Genomic DNA, 23,382 nt, shown 5'->3' on the forward strand with positions numbered 1-23,382 from the left:
TATATATATATATATATACACACACAGACACATACATGAGTCATGGGTATTGATAAATTATTTTCTAAGAGCGTTAAAAGGGAATTAAAAAGCATTAGATTAAAGTTACTGATTCCTTTATAAACCCTTTTAAAACATTTTTTGTGCTTAATGCTTATTTTTAGTTTATTTTTCCAGGTTTGTTAATTTTTGAATTAATTATGAAGCCTAATAATCATAGAAATGACTGAGGCTCGTCTTGAACTGAATTATTGATTGGGAGGTTTAATAGGTTCTGGTACTTGATCAACCCAAATACTCTGAGGGAAATCCAGCTTACATTTTATTCATTGAAATGAATCCCTCATTTATCTTGCTGTAAATCAGCGGCTATGACTTACAGATCAGGACCAGAACAATGGACCCAAAATTGAGCAGAATCTGATTGGATGTTTTTCCTCATTTCACATGAAGTTTGACCTTTTTTTTCCCTCGGGAGTTTGTTTGTTTTGTGGCAGTCCTTCTGTTTTGACTAGTTTAACCAGTGAATAGTTAACTCAGTTTAATGCTTAACCAGACTGCACACAAATCCTCCGCTTTGTTCATTTATTTAACAGAAGCAAAGCTTTTAAACCAGGAATGACCTGATTTATATGCAACAGAGGATGATGCTGTACCTGCTGCTCCTACTGGTCCATTTCTGTCCAAATATAGGAAAATCTTAAAAGCTGCATGTAAGGAGTTAATACTCGGTGAAATATCACTTATTATTGTATGTATTCATTCATAAAGGATTAATTTTCACTGCTAATCACAAGTCTGATTACCGGTGCTAATTGTTTTGCTAACTAGTGTTTGCACTGTGAGCCCAAAAGATGGATATCTGACAGTTTGTTTGGTACTGGATGGAGAATTGGTTCAATGAGCTGTAAACTGTGAGGCGTTCTCATTGGTTATTTATCCCTGCAGCTCTCACTGCTCATCATAATAAGAGCAGCAATGATTTGGGGCTCCTTTACAAGCTTAAACCTTCAAAGCTGCCGTTTTGGTTAAGATCAACTGCAACAGGCAGGTTGTCCCACCTGAGCTGCGGATGTTAGCAGCTCTTCCAGAGTTACCATCAGCTGCTGCTTGTGGGAAAGCCAGTTAGGAAAAATTGGGTAAAATAGATTAATTTCAAAATTCAACATTTAATATTTTCTTCTTTTTTATAACTGAGAAGAACCTGCTGGTTTTTTTCATACAAAGTCTCCAAAACGGGTGTGAATACTTTAGTTTTAGGATAACTGAAGTTGATGTCTTTGCAAAGTCTTTTTTTTTTTTTTCCCGTGCCTCTTGCTTCCTAGAGTCAGACAGAGCTGTAGCAGAGAGCCGGTGACCCCTTTAAAAGCCGTCATGGTACCGACATTAGCTGGGCTGCCTCCCAAAGTGGAAAAATCTGCCGCAGTCTGTTTCCAGAGGCATTGATTTGGAGTACAGCAAACTGCTTATGAAAAACATCCCGCGTGGGTGGCGTGCAGCGCAGGGATTAGAGAGCAGCTCTTAAAGAACGACAGTCTGAATGTTAAGATAGCATCAGCTGTCAAGGTGACTCTGGCAGTCTGAGCGTGTTGCCTGCTGCTTCCCAAAAATAGCTGATTTTTATGCCGTGCCCCTCCCTTTCTTTTCCTTTCACACTTCTTTATCTCGCTCTCTTCTTTCTTATCTGCTGCTTGTTTTTTTTCTATTTTCTCCTTTTTTCATTTGTCCTGTAACTCCTGCATCATTCTCCTTCCTTCTCTGTGATGAATCTGTTTCTTCCTTTTTAATTCCTCTTCAATTTGTCTTTGCTTCCACATCGCCCGCCTCTGAGTTTCCTGAACTTCTGCCTGTATTTCCTGTCCTTCCTTCTCACCGGCTCTTTCTCGCTGCCCGTCTGCAGGATGTCTGACTTCAGCGAGGAGCCGCGCTTCACCATCGAGCAGATCGATCTGCTGCAGCGGCTGCGTCGCACCGGGATGACGAAGCAGGAGATCCTGCAGGCACTGGACACTCTGGACCGGCTGGACCGGGAGCACGGCGACAAGTTTGGCCACCGCACCTCTTCCTCCTCATCCACCTACCTAGTAGGCGGGGCAAACAGCTGCACCAACAACTCTGCCTCCAACACAACCGCCACATCCTTCAACAATAACAACACTGCCTCGGCAACCACCACCACCTCCTCGGCGTCGTGCAACGGCAGCAACAGCGTTGAAGGAGGCGACCACGCCCCCGCCGCCGCTGCCTCGTCCACCACCTCCAAAGTCTCCACTGCCACGCAAACGCTGTTCAACAGCGGCGGGGGGCTTTCTCCTTCTCCAAGCAACAGCTTTGACACCTCCCCGCCTCCAGGGCGTCCGCCACCCTCCGCTGTCCTGCCGTCGCCAGTTTCATTGGTGGCGCTGTCTCAGAACGGCCGGGACAGTCTGGCCGCCACGCCCAACGGGAAGGTGTCTCCGCCGCGGTATCCGGTGAACAGCGCAGCCGCTTCACGAGCGTTTGGGTTCGAAGCAGCAGAGGAAGACCTGGATGTGGATGATAAGGTTGAGGAGCTGATGAGGTGAGTGGCAGCAGGTTCCTCTAGCTGGCTTCTTTCCAGGACGCTTTCTCAATTCAAAATGTCAGGAATAGCGTAGAGTTTGGGGCTTTATAGAGTGGACCAAAAAAAAAAAGTTGTTTTTGTTTTGAAAACATGCAATGAAAACATGTCTGTTCCAATTTACATATTTACAATTAGCAACAATTGAAAAAGCTTCCTGGATGGGAAGCAAAACGTCTTCAAAGTTGCAAACAAAGTCCAGCGGATTGTTTTTAATTTTCTTTTCTAAATGGAAACACTGCAATAAAAAAATGAATTATAATGTATATTTTTTAAGCTTTTATGCTTCCATGAGGGAGTTTTTCAGTCGCATCAGAATTATACTTTGCAAAACTATTATTAAAACCCTTTTTTTGTATAACATGAGTCCCGTGATCTGCAGCTGGATCGTACTGCCTTGCAAAGAGACGAACTAAGCAGTTGGAGGATGATGGTGAGGCGTATTTTCATGCATGAGCACTAGAGGCATAGCTGAAATATGGATGCATCTCATTTGTTTACATCCTCCATGTTTTCTAGAGTCATCACTCGAACCGAACGTATTAACCTGCAGTTTTAACTGTATTCCTTACTTAATAAAACTGCAATTATGACAAGTTGTCATCAGCAGAAAGTCGTCATAGTTTTTGCTCGTATTTGTAATGGAAGCACAGCTGCTAATAAAACAGGGTCCATTGTCTGGTATACTGTTAGTTTTACCTACATATGTCATGGAAATGTAGATATTGCTTCCTTATCTAAAAGAAGGAAGATGAAGCAATATTTCTTTCTTTTCAACCTGCAAACTTTCTCTCTGACCTTGATGGAACATCAGCTGAAATGTTTTTAATTTTCTCTCAAATATTGCCGTAATTATTCTCTCCTATAGAGCCCTGATTTCCTTTGACCCTGTAGTAGCTGCTGTCATGTATTAAACGCACACAAAGTGCTTTTAGAGCAGCCTTAAAAGCCTTTTATTTATTACCAAGCTTTTACTGAGGTGCATTTTCATTATGAACAGTTTGAAACGGCTGGATCTGCTTTATTAGCTTAAATGAGAAGAGAAGCACATTTTCTTTCAGGGTTTCTGAGATGGAGCAGCACAGAGTCTGGATGCTGTGCTTCTGCTGCGGGAACACATTTTTTTTTTGTTAGAATTCATCCTTGAGCTTGGAAACATTAAGCTGAAACACCAGGCTGAATTAAGTCACCCAACACCATGTGGATTAGATTTGTTTTTAAGGAAATCTACGGCATAGAAATACACCAACCAGAGATCTATGCCTGATTTATTATAAAGAAATCCATGTCTAGATTGACATGTTTTCCTTAATGTGCTATAATTTTCATAATGGCTTAAATATTGACATTTATAATACATTTAAAACTCATAGTTACTTCAAAAGTTATAAATATACATGAGCTATCTGTCAGAAAAAAACAAATAAGATCAATTTGTGATCTACTGTATACTTAATTAGCTAGAGCTAATTACTGCTAATGCTAGCACAAGCACCAAATCAAACTCAAATTGGGAGATGATGATGATGATGATCAACCGTTTAAACTGACGGCGAAACATCTTTCACTCATGGTAACATGTTCTAATATATAAACACTTAATTTTTTATGCACTAAATCAGTAAATGTTTCATATAGTGATGGTTAAAAGTATAATGTTTTAACCTCGAACAACAGCAACACAAGAGAACTTTTATCTTAATACTCTGAGCTCTGTGAGCGCTAACCTGGAAGCTGCTGCTGCCGCAGTGCATGCTGGGACAGCTGTGGATTTTAGGAAAATGTCTGATCCTGATGCTAACTGTAAACAGCCTCGGTTAGAAACTGCAGCTCTTTGTAGCATAGCTCTCCTTCTGGGTTAGCTTCTCCCAGCAACAGCCACTCACACACCAGGGCAGTTTCTCAATTCACTAGAAAGTGAGTACGGACACAGTACGGTTCTCGCCAAGTATGTTCTTGAGAAAAACACAGGAAAGTATGGACTTGGGGAGAACGGGAGCATGCAGCATAAATATGGGTCAAATGGAACAGAAGCTCGTGACGTCACCACACGCTCAGCTAGTCTGGAGCTGCATTTCACCTGCATTTCAATAAATTCTTACTTTTTTCATTTAGTCGGGGAATAATAATTAATACGGTCAGATAAACCCAAATCAAATGAACATTTTGCCAAATAAAACAAAAAATCTGAGGCTGATGATGTTTCACGAGCACATGAGAACACACAAGCACACATTGACAAACGTCCCAGCTTCTCTGTCCAACTCCCCCCTTATCCTCCTTTTAATGCCCTCACGTTGAAATTGAAAATGTTAGATATTATACATTAGCCGTTTTGGCCGGACAGAGCTAGTGCTACAAGAGCTAGCATACATCATTTACCCAGACTGCATTGCAGCACAAACATTGCTACATCAGTGTGACAGTATTTCATATGAATTTATGAAAATGGCCTACAGTATTTTGTACTGTATTTTATTTAAATTAAAAAAATAAATTCTGTTAGAACTAATCATGGATCCCTTCAAGCTTTGATCAGATATTACTGATTTATCTAAAAATAATTTATTTCTAGCCCAAGAGACAAGAGATGATAATTAAGAGAAGCGGAGAGTGTCTCTTTGATTTATGTTAGCTATTTAGCATAGTTAGCATTAGGAACTATAAATGGCTGTCTCTGTGAGAACTTCTGCTGTTCCGAAAAAAGTAAAAAAACAATCCACTGGACTTTGTTTCCAAGACGTTTTGCTTCCCATCCTTTTCTTAATTCAAAATGTCAGAATTAGCGTTGAGTTCAAGGCTTTATACAGTAGCCCAAAAACTTGTTTTGGCTTAGAAAACATGCAAATTGAACAAAAAGAAGCGGTCTGCCCCTTAGGAATGGGGAGTCATTTGGGTTCTTTATTAGCCTACAATACCTGATGCTGATCTATGTCTCTGAAGGAGGTCATTAGGGGGAATTGCTGGTCTGGCTGACCAGGCAAGATGTTTTGTCCCCTGCATGTGTAGATTCTTAAGATTCCCAAACCTGGCTTATTTACAACGAAGGTTTCACTGATCTGATATCGCTATCAGTCCCATATTGGAAATTCTACATCACATATCAGTAAAAATGTATCTCTTCTATAGAAGCACAGTCAGTCTACTTCTATAGGAAATGTAATAAATATGGGCCATTTCAACCCTTACAGTTTGTTTTCAGGCTGTAATTTATCCTGTTACCATAAATAACCATTTTTATGACTTCCTTTTCTGACCTTAAACCGATCTCAAGTCGCCTCTTTGGACGTCCATATGTATCATACCTGCTTAGAGAGGAAGTTTATAACAACCATGTAAAAAAAAAGTAGATCAACAGTGGAAAGGGTGGAAAATAAACAGAGCTCTGGTACCAGAAAGGTATGAGGATCAGTAGAAATCTAAATGTAGGTGTCAGAATCAGATCGGCAGTGAAAGAAGGTGGATCTGTGCATCCCCAGAGCCAACCCGACCGCTGCCTTCATGGTTCCTCCTGAAGTGGACTCGCATCCCATCACAATGCCTGCTTTCTCCTTTTCATATGCGGCTACTCCTTTACCTACACGACTACAAAATAGCAAAATAGAATGATTAATTTTAGCAGAAATGCTTATTTTATTCTGCTTGCTACAGTAACCACTGGATGATGATGTGACGACTCATCTGGTGGCTTTTGGAGGTGCTGCCTTCACTGATCGGAGGGAGAAAAGACGACTGCCACAGTTTCCATCCAGTTAGACAGAAAACCAAAAACAATGCTTTTTAAGAGGATTTTCTATCTCTGCTGTCTGCGGTGAAGTGATGTTGACTAAATAACACTGAAGCATCCGATCTCTAACCTAAATGCACTAAAGATTCATCTTAGACACGAAATCCTCAAGGATTTCTGCAGGGGTCATTAAAGTCAACATCAACTGGTTCTTTGTTTAGCTTGTTGAAATAATAATTATTAAGGTATTGAAAACCAGGAGATTTCAGCTTTTATTAAATTATATCTGCTTGAAGCAGAAAGATTTACCACAACTTGGTTTATAATTAATGTTGCTGTTAAAGATGTGCAAAAACTCTACAGACGAAATGGATTTTATTTTCAATGTCTATTGACGAAAACAAAATGGTTCACTATTTCAGGCCCTCGCCATTGTGGCTCCTTTTTTGAATAAATTTAATGTGAATGTTTGATCCAAACATTTAATGAGGGATTCTAATTAAAAGAACATGACACACACACAGGCCCATTTTCCCTCCTTGTCTGCTTTTCCATATCAGGGTGATAACAGCGTGCCTTTCAAGTAAGGGAGATGTCTGGTGCTCATCATAAATCATGAAACGGATATTAGATAATAGCTGGTTGCTTAAACAGGAGAGAATCTGTAGTCTGGTCAGAAAGTAGGAAGATTTAAGACGGCTGGATGTCTGACAAACAGGCTGGAAAGGGAAGGCTGGCCTCAGTGAGGAGAATGAGGCTGCTTCATCAGGCTTTAGGTGCCTTAGCTGCCCTATGGAGGGAAGTTTGCTTCATTATTGTTGGAAAAATGGACCGCATTTTGTAAATTGAAATAAAAAAAAAATGTTTTTTTTAGTAAGATTAGGAAAAAGACAGTCTAGAAATTAAACTTAAAAATTCTTAATCAAAAGGTTCTGAGTAAAAAAAATAAATAAATAAAAAAAAAGTGTAGTATTTTGGCTGTTTCCCCAGTTTTTTTTTTTTTTTTTTTTCCCAACCAAAAAATTTTATTTATTTTTTTTTTGTTTTCTTTCTACTTTTTCAGTAAATTGCTTTTTTTTCCCAACTCTGTTATACCGATTACATTCTTTTAGGGGCGGGCTTTTCTATAGGGTTCATCACAAAGACTCATTTCTATTGGTCTATATGGTTGTCAGCCACAACATTTTTATTTGTCAAACGTTTTTTCAGTGTTTTGTCTCTGGATTGCTGGATATTTTATTTTTTGTCAAATATCCCTTTACATGGCATGGTCTTTCCTTGCAACAATAATGGAACAACAGTTACTCCATACTGCTGGTTTGGCTGTTTCTAATGAGTAGTGATCTGAGAGAAACTAAATAAAACAGTTATTGTTTGAACCAGTTCCAATGTCTGAGCTCAGATCAGAAATGAATCTTCGTAGCTGTGTGGAAACCTTTGGTGCTTCATATAATCTGATGGTAGTATTGAGTCATTTCATAGATTTAAAACGGCACAAGGGATGTTTATTTTATGTTTACTGTTTGAAATCAGATATACTACAATCCTGCCATAGTTTGTTCAGACTCTAATAAAGAAGGTTGGTTTTATTTTTATCGTCATAAAGATGGCGATGAACGAACTAATAAAATGGAGATGGAGCCTCTGAAGTAAGTTACATCTGTTGGTTTGTCCATGTTGCTCTAACAGATGTAAGTAGCATTTAGATGTTTAAAATCCTAGAGCTCTGCGTATGTTTAAGCCTTGTAATTGATCAACACTATGAGGTTTTCATCATATGGTTAAAAAAAGGAGGGATGGAAAAAGTAGCTCCCTTCCAGCCCTCCTAATCCCCCCATTATTGGCAGCTTTGCTCAAACTTGGAAGCAAAAACTCTCGCCTCAGATTCTCCATGAATGTCAGTCTGTACCTTGACTAGACCATTCTGACATACCTTAATATAAAAGGGAAAAAAAATTATTTTTTATATATATTAGTGCTGTCAAATGTTTAAAAATATTAATCGCAATTAATCCCATATTAATCAACAGTTAAATTGAGATTAATCGCAAATCAATTGCATATTTTATCTTTTTATTTTCGAAGTGTAAAAGCCTATTTTGGCATTTTAAAAACGCAAAAAATGACATGTAAAAAACATGCTTATACAAAAAGTTTTTTTTAATTATAATTTTGTAAGCACTTTTAAGAAATTAGAATAAAAATATCATTGTTTAAATTCTGGCCAATAATTATTCAAAAATTGTAAAAATTAAGTGTTATACTTCCATCAAAACTGAACAAAACTACACAACAGTAAACAGTTCTTCAAAGTTCTCCGTAAACTTAAGTTTTTTCTAAAACATAGGACAAAAAAAGATGTATTGTTAAAATAAAGTTCACATTACGTTATGAAATACAGACTTAATTAAAATAAAATTAAATTACTCACAAAATAATAAATAAATCAAACGAAATTACAATAACTGGCTTTTGCAGTCATCTAAACAACATAACATTTTACATGTCGAACATTTTCAAAATGCTTAAATATTCCTTTGCTCTGAACAGGAACTGCAGCAGCAGCGCAGTCCACATGACTTAGTTCATTTCTTTGTCTTGTGGCAAATAAAAAAATAAAAAAAGAATCCTCCAAAAAATACAGTTTTCCCTTCTAAGATCAGAACATATGTGATAAATGGAGCGAGCTTAGCTTGTGTGTGCTTTACTTCGCCGTCAGCAGCAGGAATAATAAAGCGACCTGCCTGCTGGTTAACAGTAGCTGGAGATGCTTGGGGTTAATGTGTGAGTGTCCCTAAGTGGGGATCATGCAGATCAGCAGTAGCTCCTGTGAGGCCCCATGTAGGTCAGGTAGTTACATTTTGACATGGTCTACACTCTCCAAGGACGCTGAGCTTCATGCAAGTACAGTCTTGAGCCTTGAGCGCTCATTAAATATTAGTGAAACAAGTTATAACTCATTTGAAACAGTTTCAGCTTCGAAGAGATTTTTTTTTTTACAAATGCAGCTGAAAGCATAAGAAAAAAAACAAACGATTTAGAGCCTCGGCTCTAAAATGAGCGACGGGGGAAAAAACCTAAGAGCTGCTGGTTGCTTGAGAGGATTCTGCTCTGCACCTAGCAGGGAACAATATATGAAATTACATTTAGTATCATCATATGACATGCTGAGGAGTTAATTAGGCCCATTAGCCTGTCGGCTTCAGTGTTCCTAATCTATCATGGTACACGTGTTTGCCATTTCCTGCTTCCTTTGGAGGGCTTCACACAGTATCCTCTTCTTCACAGTGGGTTTAGGTCCACGGTGCTGATCCATCTGTCCCGTCGCTCGCTTATCGATTACACGTGATGTAGATACGAATCCAAAGGTTAATTTGACAACAATGCCACCGCTGCCTTCTCTTTCCTCTTTCTCCTTAAACTGCACATTTCCTCCTCTGCAGGGGTTTGGCCTTTGAGCTCCCCTCCTCTTCCTCCTCCTTGTAAAGCAGCTTGTGCTACATTGATTCGCTGGTGTCAATACAAGCAGCGTTTTCAAGCTCTAATTTTAGCCGCACCGCTAGAGGATGATGTGGAGGATATCGATGCTGGATGTCGAGAGTCGTGACGCATTCTCGTTTCAGAAATATGCCATTTGAGCGTTTAGGTGGGGGAATGAGGCGTGTGCTCCGTTTTGACTGAGGCTGTAATACTGTTGAGGCTGGGTGGGGGCTTTCCTGTGGGAAACATTAACTTCATACACGTTATGAAGGATAAACCCAGCAAACACATTCTGTCCCTAAGGAGAATCAGGCAGTCTTAAGCCTGCAGATTTACATTTGTGTGTGTGTGTACCTGCATGTATACACTTACATATGTACAAAGGAGGGGATTCGGCTGGATGCCAGAGAGCAGGGTGGGTACACAGTGTTTCTGCACATCCTCCATTCCCGCAAGTCTGTGCTTGTTTCTATTTTTTTTCTCTTCTTCCCATTAAGTAGGTTCTGTGAAAACATGCCTCCTTGAAGATGATTTTGCAAATCCACACAGACTGTGCCTCCATTTATAGAGCGGCTGCCTTTGTGCTCCAGTGAAATGCGGCGCTGATTATGCAGGAGTTATAAAAAGACAATGGAATATGGCGGGGAAGCTGTCAAAAGGCAGCTCCGAATGAAAAGGGAGGCTTTAATAGCTTATTCCTGCACAGCTGAAATGATGCCTTTGGAAAGTATTTGCATCCTTTATTATCACAAACTTGGTCCTTTTACTGTTACAGACTATTGCATCTGGAGATGAAGTCTGTATAAGTCTTTGCAAAATAACGAGCTCTGATTGGATGAACCTTTGAAGATGTGATTTTTCAGTGGTCTGGACTTTGACTGGACCATTTTGACTTCTGAACATCTTCCCTGGTCTGGTTTTCATAAAGAGCTTTACTAAAGCCTCTGTGACCACTTTTCCTCTCCATGGCAATGAAAGGGCTCCCCACAGCATTAGGCTGTGTTCACCATGTTTCACTATGCTTTGCTCATTTTCCATTCATATGTCGGCCAAAAAATTAACCTTTGGGATCAAGCAGCAAGATCATTGTCTGTGTTAGTCATTTAATTGATGTATCCCCTATAAACAGTTCTTGCTACTGTTTCAAAGACAAAGTGTAGTCACCAATCTTTTTTTTTTTAACCTGCACATGAAGTAAATGGAGCATTGACTGGTTCTTCGTATTTTTTTTTTTTAAGACCTTTTGTGGCGGTAGATAAGGTTGTTTTCAAATGGAAGTATTGAATTACCCAAAACTAAGGAAATTGGAGCCAGTGGATGGGTGCAGCCCAGTGCATAAATAAAAGTTGTCCTGTTTACAGACTCACCCACCTGATATCTAGAGTTACCCATGCTCCCCATACCTGCTTCTCTGATTAATGCTCTAGTTGCAAGGACGACCGTTTTAGTAGATTTGGTTTGTTTATCCTTTTTGATTATGATGGGTTAACGGATAACTGGAATGTGTTTAAAACTTGAGACATAGCTTTATAACCAAGTTATACGTTAAACATCTTAACTTAATCCCTGATCTCTCTGTTTTGCTCCATGGTGTTCCTGATTAAGGCCTTCACAAAAATAGCTGGATTTACATTCAGATTGGGCGATTTGATGAATCTATGGACCCTAAACAATAGATTTAATGCTATTGCTGTTTTTAATTGGACACACAAACTCCCTCCAGCTGCAGCTTTTCCCCCCAGTGCCACTATACAACAGTGATTTGTCTACTTAAACTTGAGACAGAAAGAAATAACTGATCCAAACCAGAGACTAGCTATTTTTTTTGTTGTTGTTTTTTTTAACATCCTAACCAGAACCAGAGAGGCAGTTGTTTTTGTTTTGAAAGGCTGCTCCGTCTGTTACAGATTTGATTTTAACACAACTAAATTAACATAAAATTGAAAAACGAAAATTCTCTCCTTCATTGAATCTGTGTGCTTTCAATAAAAAAAAAGTCTCCACCCCAGTTTTCAGTCTCTTTTGCAATCGATTTTCGGAATTCATAAGAGCAATTTAATAATTATCAAACTATAATGTCTCATAATGTAGTCAGAACAACTGGAAAATAGGAAACTATCAGCACTGGATGAACTTATGTTTTTGTCAACTAAAACAAGTGTGTTTACCCTATAGGTTTTGGCAGTGTGTGCAGGGGGTTAACAATATTACCAGCAGTTCAGAAGATGCACTCTGAGATTTTGCTTGTCTTTGCCCACAAAGTCACCTGCACAATGTGTTGTCCGTCGCCAATATCTGTAGGAAAAATGTAACATCGCCCAACCTTAATTTACACTGAAATTTACAGGGTTTTTTTTGTGTTTGCAGAAGGGACAGCAGTCTGGTGAAAGAGGAGATCAAAGCTTTCCTGGGAAACAGGAGGATTTCTCAGGCAGTTGTGGCTCAAGTAACTGGTTAGTAGCACTGGAACTCACACTCCCACAGATTAATGGTATTAATGTTCACTTTTCTTGTGCTTCTCAACACTCAACTTCTCTGACACCCAATTTTTAAGAAATAGAGCCCAACATGGCTTCGATATTGCTCTGCTGAAATCAAACTGTGAATCAGAATCACTTAACTTCTTGTATAATCAAAATTTTCTACACCTCTCCATGGGTTTAAAGGGTAGAGGAACACCAAAATCTGCTAAACAGTCTATCTCAAGGCTTTAAAAAAAAAATAAAAAAAAAAATGAATAAGGGTTGAATCTCGGTCACACAAGAAAATCAGAGGGTGGTTTAGGTTGACACACAAGCTATGTAAGGAAACCTAGGCACTTGGAGGACATATGCAGATCCCCCAACATTGACCCACAATATGGCGTCCCGGGGTGGGTCAGAACTACCAATCCGTCACTTAACCACTTGTAAGAAATTGATATCTAGTGATATATCAGAGATGTTTTGAATTTAAGGATAAAGTACTTATTCTTTGCCTTTAAGAGAACTTTCTCATCCTTCATTGTTGTTTAACAGCATATGCACATTTTAATTTCTACAGCTTATCTGAACTCACATCTACAGTTTTTCTATTTACGAACAATGGAGAGTGTTGTCATTTTCATGGTATGTTCACTTTTTCTGAGAGAGGGATTCTAAAAGAAAACTTAAAATATAACTTGATGTTTAAATAAGTGATTCTCATTTATATAGCATGAAATAAGCATTAGATAAAATAAACGGGGATGTAAAAACACTTTTGCCACAGTAGTTGAAACTCATTTTTAAAGTACTTGGCGTTCATAACCGCTCTGTTGTAAAATAAATAAATAAAATAAATGTAGAATTATTTAATAAAATGTGGTAGCCCAATATCTCCTTAGAAAGGGAACTTTGATATCTTCTATTTTATGATTTAATTCTTATGCCTGCATCAAAGTCTACTTTCTATAACTTAGTACTGTCTATAACTTAGCTGCCCTGGCTGTGAGTTTAAGGTTGTCTTGTTGGAAGACCCAGCCATGACCCATCGTCAATACTGAGGGAAGTGGGTTGTTGCTTAAATTTGGGCAGGATGCAAGCACCCCCAAATTATGTTTCCACCCACCATGCTTTATAGTTGGGATGATTTTCTTAGGGTTGTACTCTCTTTGCCTCTGTGGAGTTTGTACCAGAAGGTTCTGTTTTGCTCAGTTATGCCTCCTCTGGATCATCCAGATGTTCAGAGTCTAGAACTGAGGAGGTGGTTCTGATGTGCACTGCAGGATTTTTAATCCATGCTGTTGTCCTTTGAAACCATGGTTCCTATCCTAACAGGTGGATGCAAATATTTATGCAGTTTTTTTAGATTAATTAGTTCATGTGATAAAATGAAAATTGACTTTTAAAAATACGATCTAATTTCCTGATTCTGTTTAACACATCTGAATAAAATTAAAGACCCCTCCATCCTTTGCATGTGGGGAAACTTGGAAAATTGGTATTGCATCAAGGCGGTTTTCCCACTTTACGGTGTCTAAAAGCTGATGACAAATAAGATTTATACATAATAAAAATATAACATAATTATTTCAAATGAGAGGTATTCTTTGCAAATGAGTGGAGATGATGGGCTGTATCTCTGATTGCTGCCTGCGGTTGGAGATGGAGTGAAATCAGAGCTAAGACCGGGAGAAAACACTTCACCCTCATTCATGTTCTCTGCTTTGCCCCTTGGGTCTTTCCTTGTGATTATCTACACATTGTTCGGCTCTGACTCGCAGTAATTCGATGTGTTACTGCTTTGATTTCCAGGCATCAGCCAGAGCAGGATCTCCCATTGGCTGCTGCAGCACGGCTCCGACCTGAGCGAGCAGAAGAAGAGGGCTTTCTACCGCTGGTACATCCTGGAGAAAACCACACCAGGTACTCGCAGCTTCATAAGAGCCTCGTCAGAGAGGTGCAGATTTCACATCCATCACATAAAGAGAGGTTGATGAGGAATAGGTCACGTCATGGTGAAAGTGGTGTTTGTCTCAGTATCTGCTTCTTGGCTCATTCAGTGAAGTGTTTTCTGCATGGCAGATGCCGTTTCCCATGTTTAGATTAGCCTTTACATACCAGACGGTACAAAATGTCTTCATATAACAGGAAATGTTTTCCAAGAGTCACTTTTTTTCTTTCTAGCTAATAAAATCTCACAATTAAAGACGGTTGAGGTTTAATAACTTAAATCAACTTGTCAACATTGACAGCATTGCTCCAGCATTTCTGTATGGATTTGAAGTTATTGAGACTTTTTTTTGAGGGTGGCACTCTTTAGCATGTTCAAAAATGTATGACTAACTATTTAACCAATTATTTATCAAGGAAGATGATGGAAAAAATCCAGTTTTGAGAGTGCTGGAACTGAAATTAAACATATAAGCATATATGCAAGTTCTGCTCAAATGTTTCTACACAGTTTCCTGATAACAATAGATTTTAATCTCATGTTACACCATCCAGTTGCCCTGTCAGTACTGTTGAAGTTTCCCTCCCCTCTTGTTGCTGAATGCTTTTTTTTTATTTTATTTTTTTTACTGACTCTGTTATATTATTGACCTTAAAAATAGAGAGAGTATAACACTGACTGTGATACTCTTTGTGTCTAAATATTCTCACTTTAAGCTTCGTTTTCTTAATTTGCTTCACTCTGCTTAAAAAAACAACATTTAGATGGCCCTGAAATGCCCCGATAAATGTGCAGCTCAGAGTATGAGGAGGTTTTTGGTGTAAAATTAAACCAAAGTTTTATAAAAGATGTTGCTTGAAGCCACTAAAACTTCTCTGGGATCTCTTAAAATGACTTAAAACCAAAAGCTGGAAGAACCAAAGTAAAGCAGTGGTGCCCCTCCCCAGCCTGCTGCTAAGCTCAGTCAGGACTAGCATACATAAAGACAAATGTATCTATTCTTAGAAGCCATGGTGGTTCCACCCATCACTCTTATTAAGGCGACACCTTTCTAAAACTGTAGTGGGCAAACTATCTGCAGCATCATCTACCAGTTAGTGGCTGATGGTTTGTTACACGTTTCACTCTAAAAGGAGCTGAAATTTATAATCTTAAAAAAAGGGAACTTCTAGATATGTTTAGCAGGTGGTTGATCACTATTACAGTATTCCTATTAATATTTCTTAATAGAGGAGCAGCACTAGGAATAACTTGCATTACTGTGTTGAATAAAAGCTACTAGAGATCAATTGATACATTTCCTGGCCAATATTGTTGGCCATACCTCTACAGCATATGTAGCGCATCGCATTGCTGCTCCCGCTAAGGGCAGTGGTGGTCTAGTGGTCAGGGCATAGAGCTTGGAATTCTGAGGTTCTGAGTTCGAGCTCCACTCCCACAGACTGACGCTCTGAGCAAAGACCCCTAAACCCCGATTGCTCCCCAGACGCCCCACGATGGCAGCCAACTGCTCCACAAAGGGATGGGTTAAATGCAGAGGTACATTTCTCCAATGTGAGATCAATAAAGTTCAATTATAATTATTATTTGCAATCTGTTTTTAATTTATTGTATAACTTGTGCTTTTTTTCGTTAAAACTGACAATTATTATTGTCTCATCACACGCAGACATATCCACCAAAGTTTGACCGATGCAGGCCTTTTTAAACAGATACTGAAATTTTTTGGATAGCATTCTAAACGATCCCAGAGATCTGCTACCATATTCTGCAAGCAGATCATCCATCCCCCTAAAATACCATAATTTGTGGGGATGGATGGAGGACGTGCTTCACATGATCTTAAGGCATGGCTGCCGATCGCACTAGTAAATGTATTGATGGAGCTTCAGTACGTACCCCTCAATCAGGGCTGTTACAGTCTAATGATGCAAATCCAACTGTTTACGTGGATCACGTATCTGCTTTGGTGACTGCGCCCCTCCAGTTACCAGATCTGTATTTCAGTTTGTGTCCCACAAACACACCTTCAGACAGACTGCTCTCCTCTGACTGATCAGTGACTCTGCTGCTCCAGGTGCTACTCTGAACATGCGGCCTGCTCCGCTGCCTCTGGAGGAGATGGAGTGGAGGCAGACCCCGCCGCCCCTCGCCACCGCTCCAGGAACCTTCCGGCTGCGTCGGGGAAGCCGCTTCACTTGGAGGAAAGAGTGCCTGGCTGTGATGGAGAGGTGAGTGGGGAAGGAGGCGCCGTTCATAAACCGTTTCCTCCATGGTTAAAGGCATCTGGACGGTGATGCAGTTGCTCCAGCCTGTTGATTGTGTCCTCGTGGTAAATTACTGGATATGTCCTTTACAGCTACTTCAACGACAACCAGTATCCAGATGAAGCCAAAAGAGAGGAGATAGCTAATGCCTGCAACGCTGTTATTCAGAAACCAGGTGAGCTACTTTGACTGGAGCGCTAATGGTGGATGCTAATCTATGCTAACGGCTTTATTCTAACACTCTGGATTCAGCCGTCTTAGTGGGACTTCCCAGGCTCCCATCCTTCAGCTGCAGATCAGACGCTGAAGGATCAGGGCAGCCGCACAGAACGTTTCAGCGCGGCATCCTGGAGAAAATGTGGAACAAAAGGCAGGTGCCAGGAAGCTGGTGCTGCTCTATAAATATAATAAATATTTGACTTTAGAGACTTGGTGAGCTCTACTGAGTTAACCTCTGGTAATAAAGGCATTTTGAATATCAGCAGAAAGCTTTTTCTATTTTTAGCTGGGAAAAGTAAATAGAACAAATAAGTCATAGAAAAAAACAAATCTAGAAAGGCAAGAAAAATAAAAAAAAATGGAGGCAGAGATGGCGGCTGCAGCCATTTCCTGTTGCACATTGATTCAGATTCAGAGCCCTCACCTTTGCTTTCCATTCTGTTTTGTTTTTAACAGAATGGAAATCAAAGGTGAGGGCTCTGAATCTGAATCAATGTGCAACAGGAAATGGCTGCAGCCAGATTGGCTGCCTCCATTTTTTTTCTTGCCTTTCTAGATTTTTCTTTGTTCCCCCCCATCAAGAAGTCTGTTTTTCAGTGTTCAGAAGTTATGGTGATTCTCCTCCCCTTAAATTAACCACATGACTCCAAATTGGCCCTCTAGAAAAATGCATCAACAAAAATCAGCACAAGTCTTTTTTTTTTTTTCCCCTTTAAAATGTAAATGTTTCTGAGCAAAGACTGTTTTATTCTGCCATCCCTGCCAGCTGCAGGCCTCTCTGGCTTCATTTTCACTTTAAATAATTAGGTGAGAATAATAATGATTAAAAACGAATCTTCTTTTTCTGTGACTGATATATATACATACAGTTTTTGTACCTGAGAACTCGAGTATTCATAAGTTTTACTTTTAGTAAAAGAGGCAATTACTTGGCTTTTACAAACGACCCAGAATTTAATGTTTACTTATCGATTCTGCTTTAAGGAGTTTTTTTTTTTGCGGTTTTTATAGAAGGAGGATCTGAATTCCAATAGATTTTAAGGTGGTCAGTTTCTGGGACACAAATCCTTTCTCTAAACAGTATGTTCTCTCATGTCTGATTTTGAAGAGCAGCTTCAAGAAAAAATTAGACGCTTCCTGAAGCTTTGAGTGATTTGAAAATAAAATACAAATTAAAAAATAAATGCTTAAATTTCTTCCACCTGTGATTCTTGTCTTTTCCTTTTTTTAATTAAATCCTTAAGTTGGGAGTTTGATACTAATTGAAGATATGAAACAGAAAATAAATGTTTCACCAAAAGGTTATTTTACTGCATAACTTTGGTCATTGCGTAGAAAAGGAGAAAATGTTGAAACCCAAACATTCTCCTTATCGATGATTATTGCCATGGACATAGGAAGTCAGATTTAAATGTCAAATCATTCTGGCTTAAACATGAATATAAATTTACTCTTTATCAGACGATATTATCCCAACATTTAGAAAATTTCTCTTTTAAAAAAAAAACAAAAAGTTTTTTTCTTTTTCTTTTTTTTCTTCACAACCAAACTGCTTGCGAACCTTCCACCACAACAATCCCGCCCCTTGATAATCAACCAATCACATTCACTTTATTCACTCGTGTAAAGTCGGGCACCACTCAGGAGAATTCAGAAATGCAACGGTTGGAACAGCTGTTTCCCTACGACTTTAAATCGGGGCTCTGACAGTGTTTGTTTCTCCACAGGGAAGAAGCTGTCGGACCTGGAAAGGGTGACCTCCCTCAAAGTCTACAACTGGTTCGCTAATCGGCGCAAAGAGATCAAGAGACGAGCTAATATTGGTAAAGAAGGTGGCAGAGCATGCGTGTTCTCTGATGCCATTTTAAACATTTAATAGCTGTTATGTGAAGAACCAGATTGTCATCATTAGACTGATGATCTGCCTCTTCTTCTAAGAAGCAACAATCCTGGAGAGCCATGGGATCGACGTGCAGAGTCCAGGTGGACACTCCAACAGCGACGACATCGATGGGAATGACTTCTCTGAGCAGGTAGAGCAAGGCGCTCCGTTTATACGTAGATCAGTTCAGGACCCAAAGCACGGCAGTAGATCTCAGATCAGTGCCAGGGCGTTTAGAGCTGCGCTCAGCAGGAATAAACCCATGAATATAGAACTGAGGGCTGCAGCCTTTCAGCTGTAAAACTCTGCAGTCAGCTCTGACTAAATATAGAGAAAGCTGCTTCCTGCAGCTTGATGCATCGGCCTCATTAACAAGCCTCTGTTTCTGGAGCGATTTGACTGTTTGACGTCTCTTCCAGGCCTGTGACCTCCCCTATTTTGACAAGAGACCCCTCAGCCGACCGTTTGGCCTTTACCGACTGGAGCCCACCTCACCTACACAGGTAACACAATGATAATAGGGCTGCTGTAGGAGCTGGATTCACACAACAGGAGGGAATAGATGCTGACTCCTGATTGGCTCAAAGAAAAATGTAAAGAAAAGAGATTTATGGTAAAATTTGATGTAAGGCTGAAATAATCTAATCCAGATTAGGGTTAGTTAAACACAGGATAAACCTCTGAGGTTCTTGTAAAAGGTGGTACTTCTTTGAATCAAATGTATGCTCTAAAGCCGGACATACACTATGATTATTTATTTTTGTGCTTTTTTTCCTTTTTGGGCCGATTCTCCAGTGGTGCGAGAATCTTGATCGGGCCGACTTTCAGCCTGATCGTGCGTCGTTTAGAGTCAGCCATGTCTTTGTCCAAACACGTCATCGCCTTTTCTTTTTAGGACTTGCAGCACAAAATTGCACAAATTACCAAGGTGACATGTTTCTCTCCAGTGAGCTTCATATTTTTCTTCTACTTGTTTGGCTTCCGGATAGATGAGTCAGAGTAGTGCCATCTCACTGCGGAGCTGAGTGTGACGTGGTTTTTAGACGTAGAGTGTGAGCAGGTAGATCGCATCAGAGCATCTGGTTGCACCGTGTGAGAACGTGCATCGTGAGCTGTTAACTTTTAAATCCCGCGGTTTCGTTGTACAGTGTGAGCTGTAGCTGCGTAATCCGACTCCGCCAGATGGATTTGCTCCACATATCCATCTGGAAATCTTCCGTTGTAGTAATTTTGGGAAGGGGCGAAAATACTGGTTAGCTGATTGGCCTATGTTGGTGATAGACGGGCCAAATAAACCAATCAGATCAACGAAGCATATGACGTACTAACAGAGCGACGACGAAAACACAACCACAAGCCAATTGATAGATCAAATTCTTGCCGAAACCAGTTGGGAGAAGAGCAAAAACATCTTTTCCTCTGAGTAAAGCCTCCAGAGCAGTGTTTTGCTCTTCTTTCAGTGAAGAAATACTCTGTAATTCTGATAAAACTTGCTCGATAGCCACGCTAACGCTAGTTTCATCGGCTGAAGCCGCCATGTTCTTTAGACTGAACTGTCGCGCTTCTCGTTGCGTCACACCTCAACCCGCCTCAAAGCCAACGCTGATTGGACGTTCGTTTGGTGAACGGCTTCAAATTTTCTTTAACGGAGAGTCTCCAGACTGATTAGCGAGTGAAACCTTGAAAGCTTGCGAGATCAGGATGGTCTCACGAGGCTAGTAGCTGCGTGCAACGATTGAAAATATCGTACCGTGTATGCCTGGTTTAAGTTTCACCTAAAGAGGATCCTTGTTTCCTTTCCTTCCTGCAGGACGACAGCGCAGCTCACAGCGAGCACCAGGACCCCATCTCCCTGGCTGTGGAGATGGCCGCCGTCAACCACACCATCCTGGCGCTGTCCAGAACCGGAGGCGTTCCCAACGACATCAAGACGGAGTCACTGGAGGACGAATGAACTGCTCAGGAACTGGGACGGAGCGAGGGAACAAAGCAAGGCAGAGGAATGGGATGGTGGGTTTGATAAAGATCAAAATGATCCTTCTTAGTAACAAACGAACAAAAAACCTTCAGAATCTGCTCCCCCTCCTCCCAGAGCCTTCGTGTAAACAGTAACCACCCCTAAACCCTGTCCCTGTTCTACTCCATGTATGGACACAGCTGGTGGAAAAAGGAGGAGGAGCCAAGCAGCTGATGGTGGCTCCTCTCTGGGACCGGGTCTCCCAGGAACTCCTCTCCCTTTCCAGCACAGGATACCTCTTCAGTTTTCTCCTCTTCCTTCCCTCAGCAGCCTGGTCGTCTGAGCCGCTCCTCAGCCTCTCACCTCAAACCTCAGAAAAATGACGCTCTGTATATATAAGGAATATACCTACAAGGTTCTCAGTCACCTCATGAACGCTACCTACCTTGATACCGACGCCCCTCACCTGCGTGACACGAGGAGCCTGCAGCCGGCCGCTCTGGGAACGCCGGTGAAGAGGGTTCCTCCTCTTCCTCTGTAGTGGTCATCCCTCAGCAGCAGCTTCTCTTTTCCTTGCTTCATGTCTGAGAAGTAGCCTTAACTTCCCATAGACGGCTGCTTTTTATTTTCCAACCGCACAAATGCAAACCGTCTGCACAGATTAGGAGGGACGATTCGGTCCTTAAAGTAAACATTTCAGTCCAGCTATAGCAGTTTGTTTTCCTGTCATTCCTTTTAGCTGAGATTAAAACAGCAGTTTGGCTTTTTTTCCTCCTACCTTTAAGTTGATCTACCTTGTAACCCCCGCGAGCCGTCCAATAAGGACGCGGGGCTCTACCTTCCAGATCATCCATATCAAAGGAAGCGTCTCATGGATCCGCCGGTGAACCCAAAATGATCTCTGCTCTCTCCTTTGCTCTAGTTATCAGCGACCTCTCTCACACCCATGCTAGGTTTGACACTACAGCAGGCCTGTATCAGTAACGGTAGGTATCTGCAGGCTAATATAGCTACCCCTAAGCTAATTACTACTTCTGTGACGCTGCCTCTTTATAATAAGAATGATAATACTGTAAGCTGTGTGCTTTGTTTTTATACAACAGGTATCAAATTAGACTGAATCCACACTGGAGATGAATATCAAAAAAAATATACATTTATTTTCCTGTTTCACCTACAAATAACCTCAAAAGGAAGCATTGAAGGGAATCTGATTTGGTTTCTTTTTGTGTTGGATGAGAGTTCTCCAAATCCATCAGCCTCCATTTAAAAAAAACAAAGATGAGCCCACTTTGTGCTTTTAGATGCATAAGCTGGGATTCATTTCTGCTCTTCTAAAAGAAAACGGCTAGCCTAGCATTGTCCAAAAGTGCTGTTTGAGCCGAAGTACAAAGCTCTGGGCTAATGGACCATCTTCCAGTGCTAAACCAGAGCATGTGGGGCTAATTCCAGCTCTGACTGGGTGAGAAGCATCGTACACCCTGGACCAGGGGGGAAAAAAAGTAGTTATTTAACTTGACTGTCATGTTTTTGGACCGTAGGAGGTACTAGTACCTGGGGAGAACTCACTCATGTGCAGGGAGAACATAAAAACTGTTTATAGTTTCTATTTATAAACCCTGGCCCATCTAGCAAGCAACAATGCTAATTGGGCTTCCTGTTATTATATTTTGGGTAGAAATGAAAAACGAAAGGGTTTCCCCTCTATTTCTCATCATCTGACTCTACTCAAATAAAACTCCCATTCTAGACCTTTCCCTGAGCAACACGCTAATTAATCATTAAAGCTGATTCTTGGTTTATAGATGCTGGAAAGGATCCTCGTGAAATCGAGCATGCTTTAGGTAGAGCAGTTAGTTAACAGATGGGAAAAATACCCAAAACACAGTCCTATTATGGAGCCATTTTACAGATCAGATGGTAAATATTGACATATCACCTTATCGCACTATTATTCTAGGTAGTCAGCCCATGCCTGTTTTACTGATGCTTTGAGATGTCAGGCACACATGATGGGCAAGTGTACTTAGGCCATAGAATGGACAGCTATACTTCTGACACAACTCTACCCCACCTTCACTTTTGTTGCTTGCTGTCTGCCATCTTGATCCAACTGGTCACTGGTATTTGCTGCTTGTCCGTCGCACTGTCAGTGCACAGACATAAATTGTTTCGAGGTGGCCATTTCCTTTGTCCACAGAGTGGAGCTGTGCTGACAAGGGTAAATGGTGTGTACAGATGGTGAAAGGAGAGGTACAACCGACAGTACCTGGTGTACGGGCAGAAGCGTTCCCTCAACCATTCGTCTTTGCGGTTGAATATCTCCAGAACGGAGCGGGCTTGTGCATCGGGGGGTCCTCCGTCACGTCTGAAGGAAGCTGGGTCCTCTCCATCAGCACCTGCTCTATTTGGTCCCTCAAATGTCAGGCTGTGGGGATTTATTTCATTTGATGCAGATAGGATACCCAAAGGCTACTAAATCTATACCAACTCCAGCTAAATTCAGCTGTTTTTAACAGCTTGAGCTCATTATTCTTAAATGTTGCACTTTCAAACCCGTCTGACAAGCTGATATCGGCTGGGTAATTAAATGGGTTTTCTGCTGGGGTAGGAGGACTGGTTGACATAGTCAATTTAAATTATATATAAATATTTTCTAGTGATGAATGTGTAATTATGGAAGCTGCAGGTGGGCTCCCACAGTCAGCTGACTTCTAGTACGCAGCAACATCGGGGGGGGGGGGGATCCAGGAAGGTGAAGCTAGGCTACGGTAAAAATGTTAACCCTGTTCAACCAAATATTTAAAGTAGAAAAACATTGTTTAGTTTACCTACACT

General features: G+C 40.6%; 1 protein-coding gene across 2 annotated transcripts in view; it reads left to right on the forward strand.

Annotated features, from left to right (window-relative positions):
• Positions 1 to 21,813, forward strand: part of hmbox1 (homeobox containing 1) — a 24,223-nt gene extending 2,410 nt beyond the window's left edge. Inside the window, exons 2-10 of one of the 2 annotated variants that reach the window (XM_015399089.1) lie at positions 1,901 to 2,560; positions 12,174 to 12,259; positions 14,081 to 14,191; positions 16,297 to 16,450; positions 16,579 to 16,661; positions 18,433 to 18,528; positions 18,644 to 18,738; positions 19,007 to 19,090; positions 20,398 to 21,813. In XM_015399089.1, the coding sequence (XP_015254575.1) occupies positions 1,902 to 2,560; positions 12,174 to 12,259; positions 14,081 to 14,191; positions 16,297 to 16,450; positions 16,579 to 16,661; positions 18,433 to 18,528; positions 18,644 to 18,738; positions 19,007 to 19,090; positions 20,398 to 20,541 (1,512 nt within the window). In that variant the 5' untranslated portion in view covers position 1,901 and the 3' untranslated portion in view covers positions 20,542 to 21,813. The remainder of the gene's footprint in view (positions 1 to 1,900; positions 2,561 to 12,173; positions 12,260 to 14,080; positions 14,192 to 16,296; positions 16,451 to 16,578; positions 16,662 to 18,432; positions 18,529 to 18,643; positions 18,739 to 19,006; positions 19,091 to 20,397) is intronic. The other variant, XM_015399091.1, reaches the window with a different exon arrangement.
• The last annotated feature ends 1,569 nt before the right edge of the window (positions 21,814 to 23,382 follow it).

Source organism: Cyprinodon variegatus, unplaced genomic scaffold (genome assembly GCF_000732505.1).
Source record: "Cyprinodon variegatus isolate N-32 unplaced genomic scaffold, C_variegatus-1.0 Scaffold987, whole genome shotgun sequence".
In the NCBI taxonomy this organism is placed as follows: domain Eukaryota; kingdom Metazoa; phylum Chordata; class Actinopteri; order Cyprinodontiformes; family Cyprinodontidae; genus Cyprinodon; species Cyprinodon variegatus.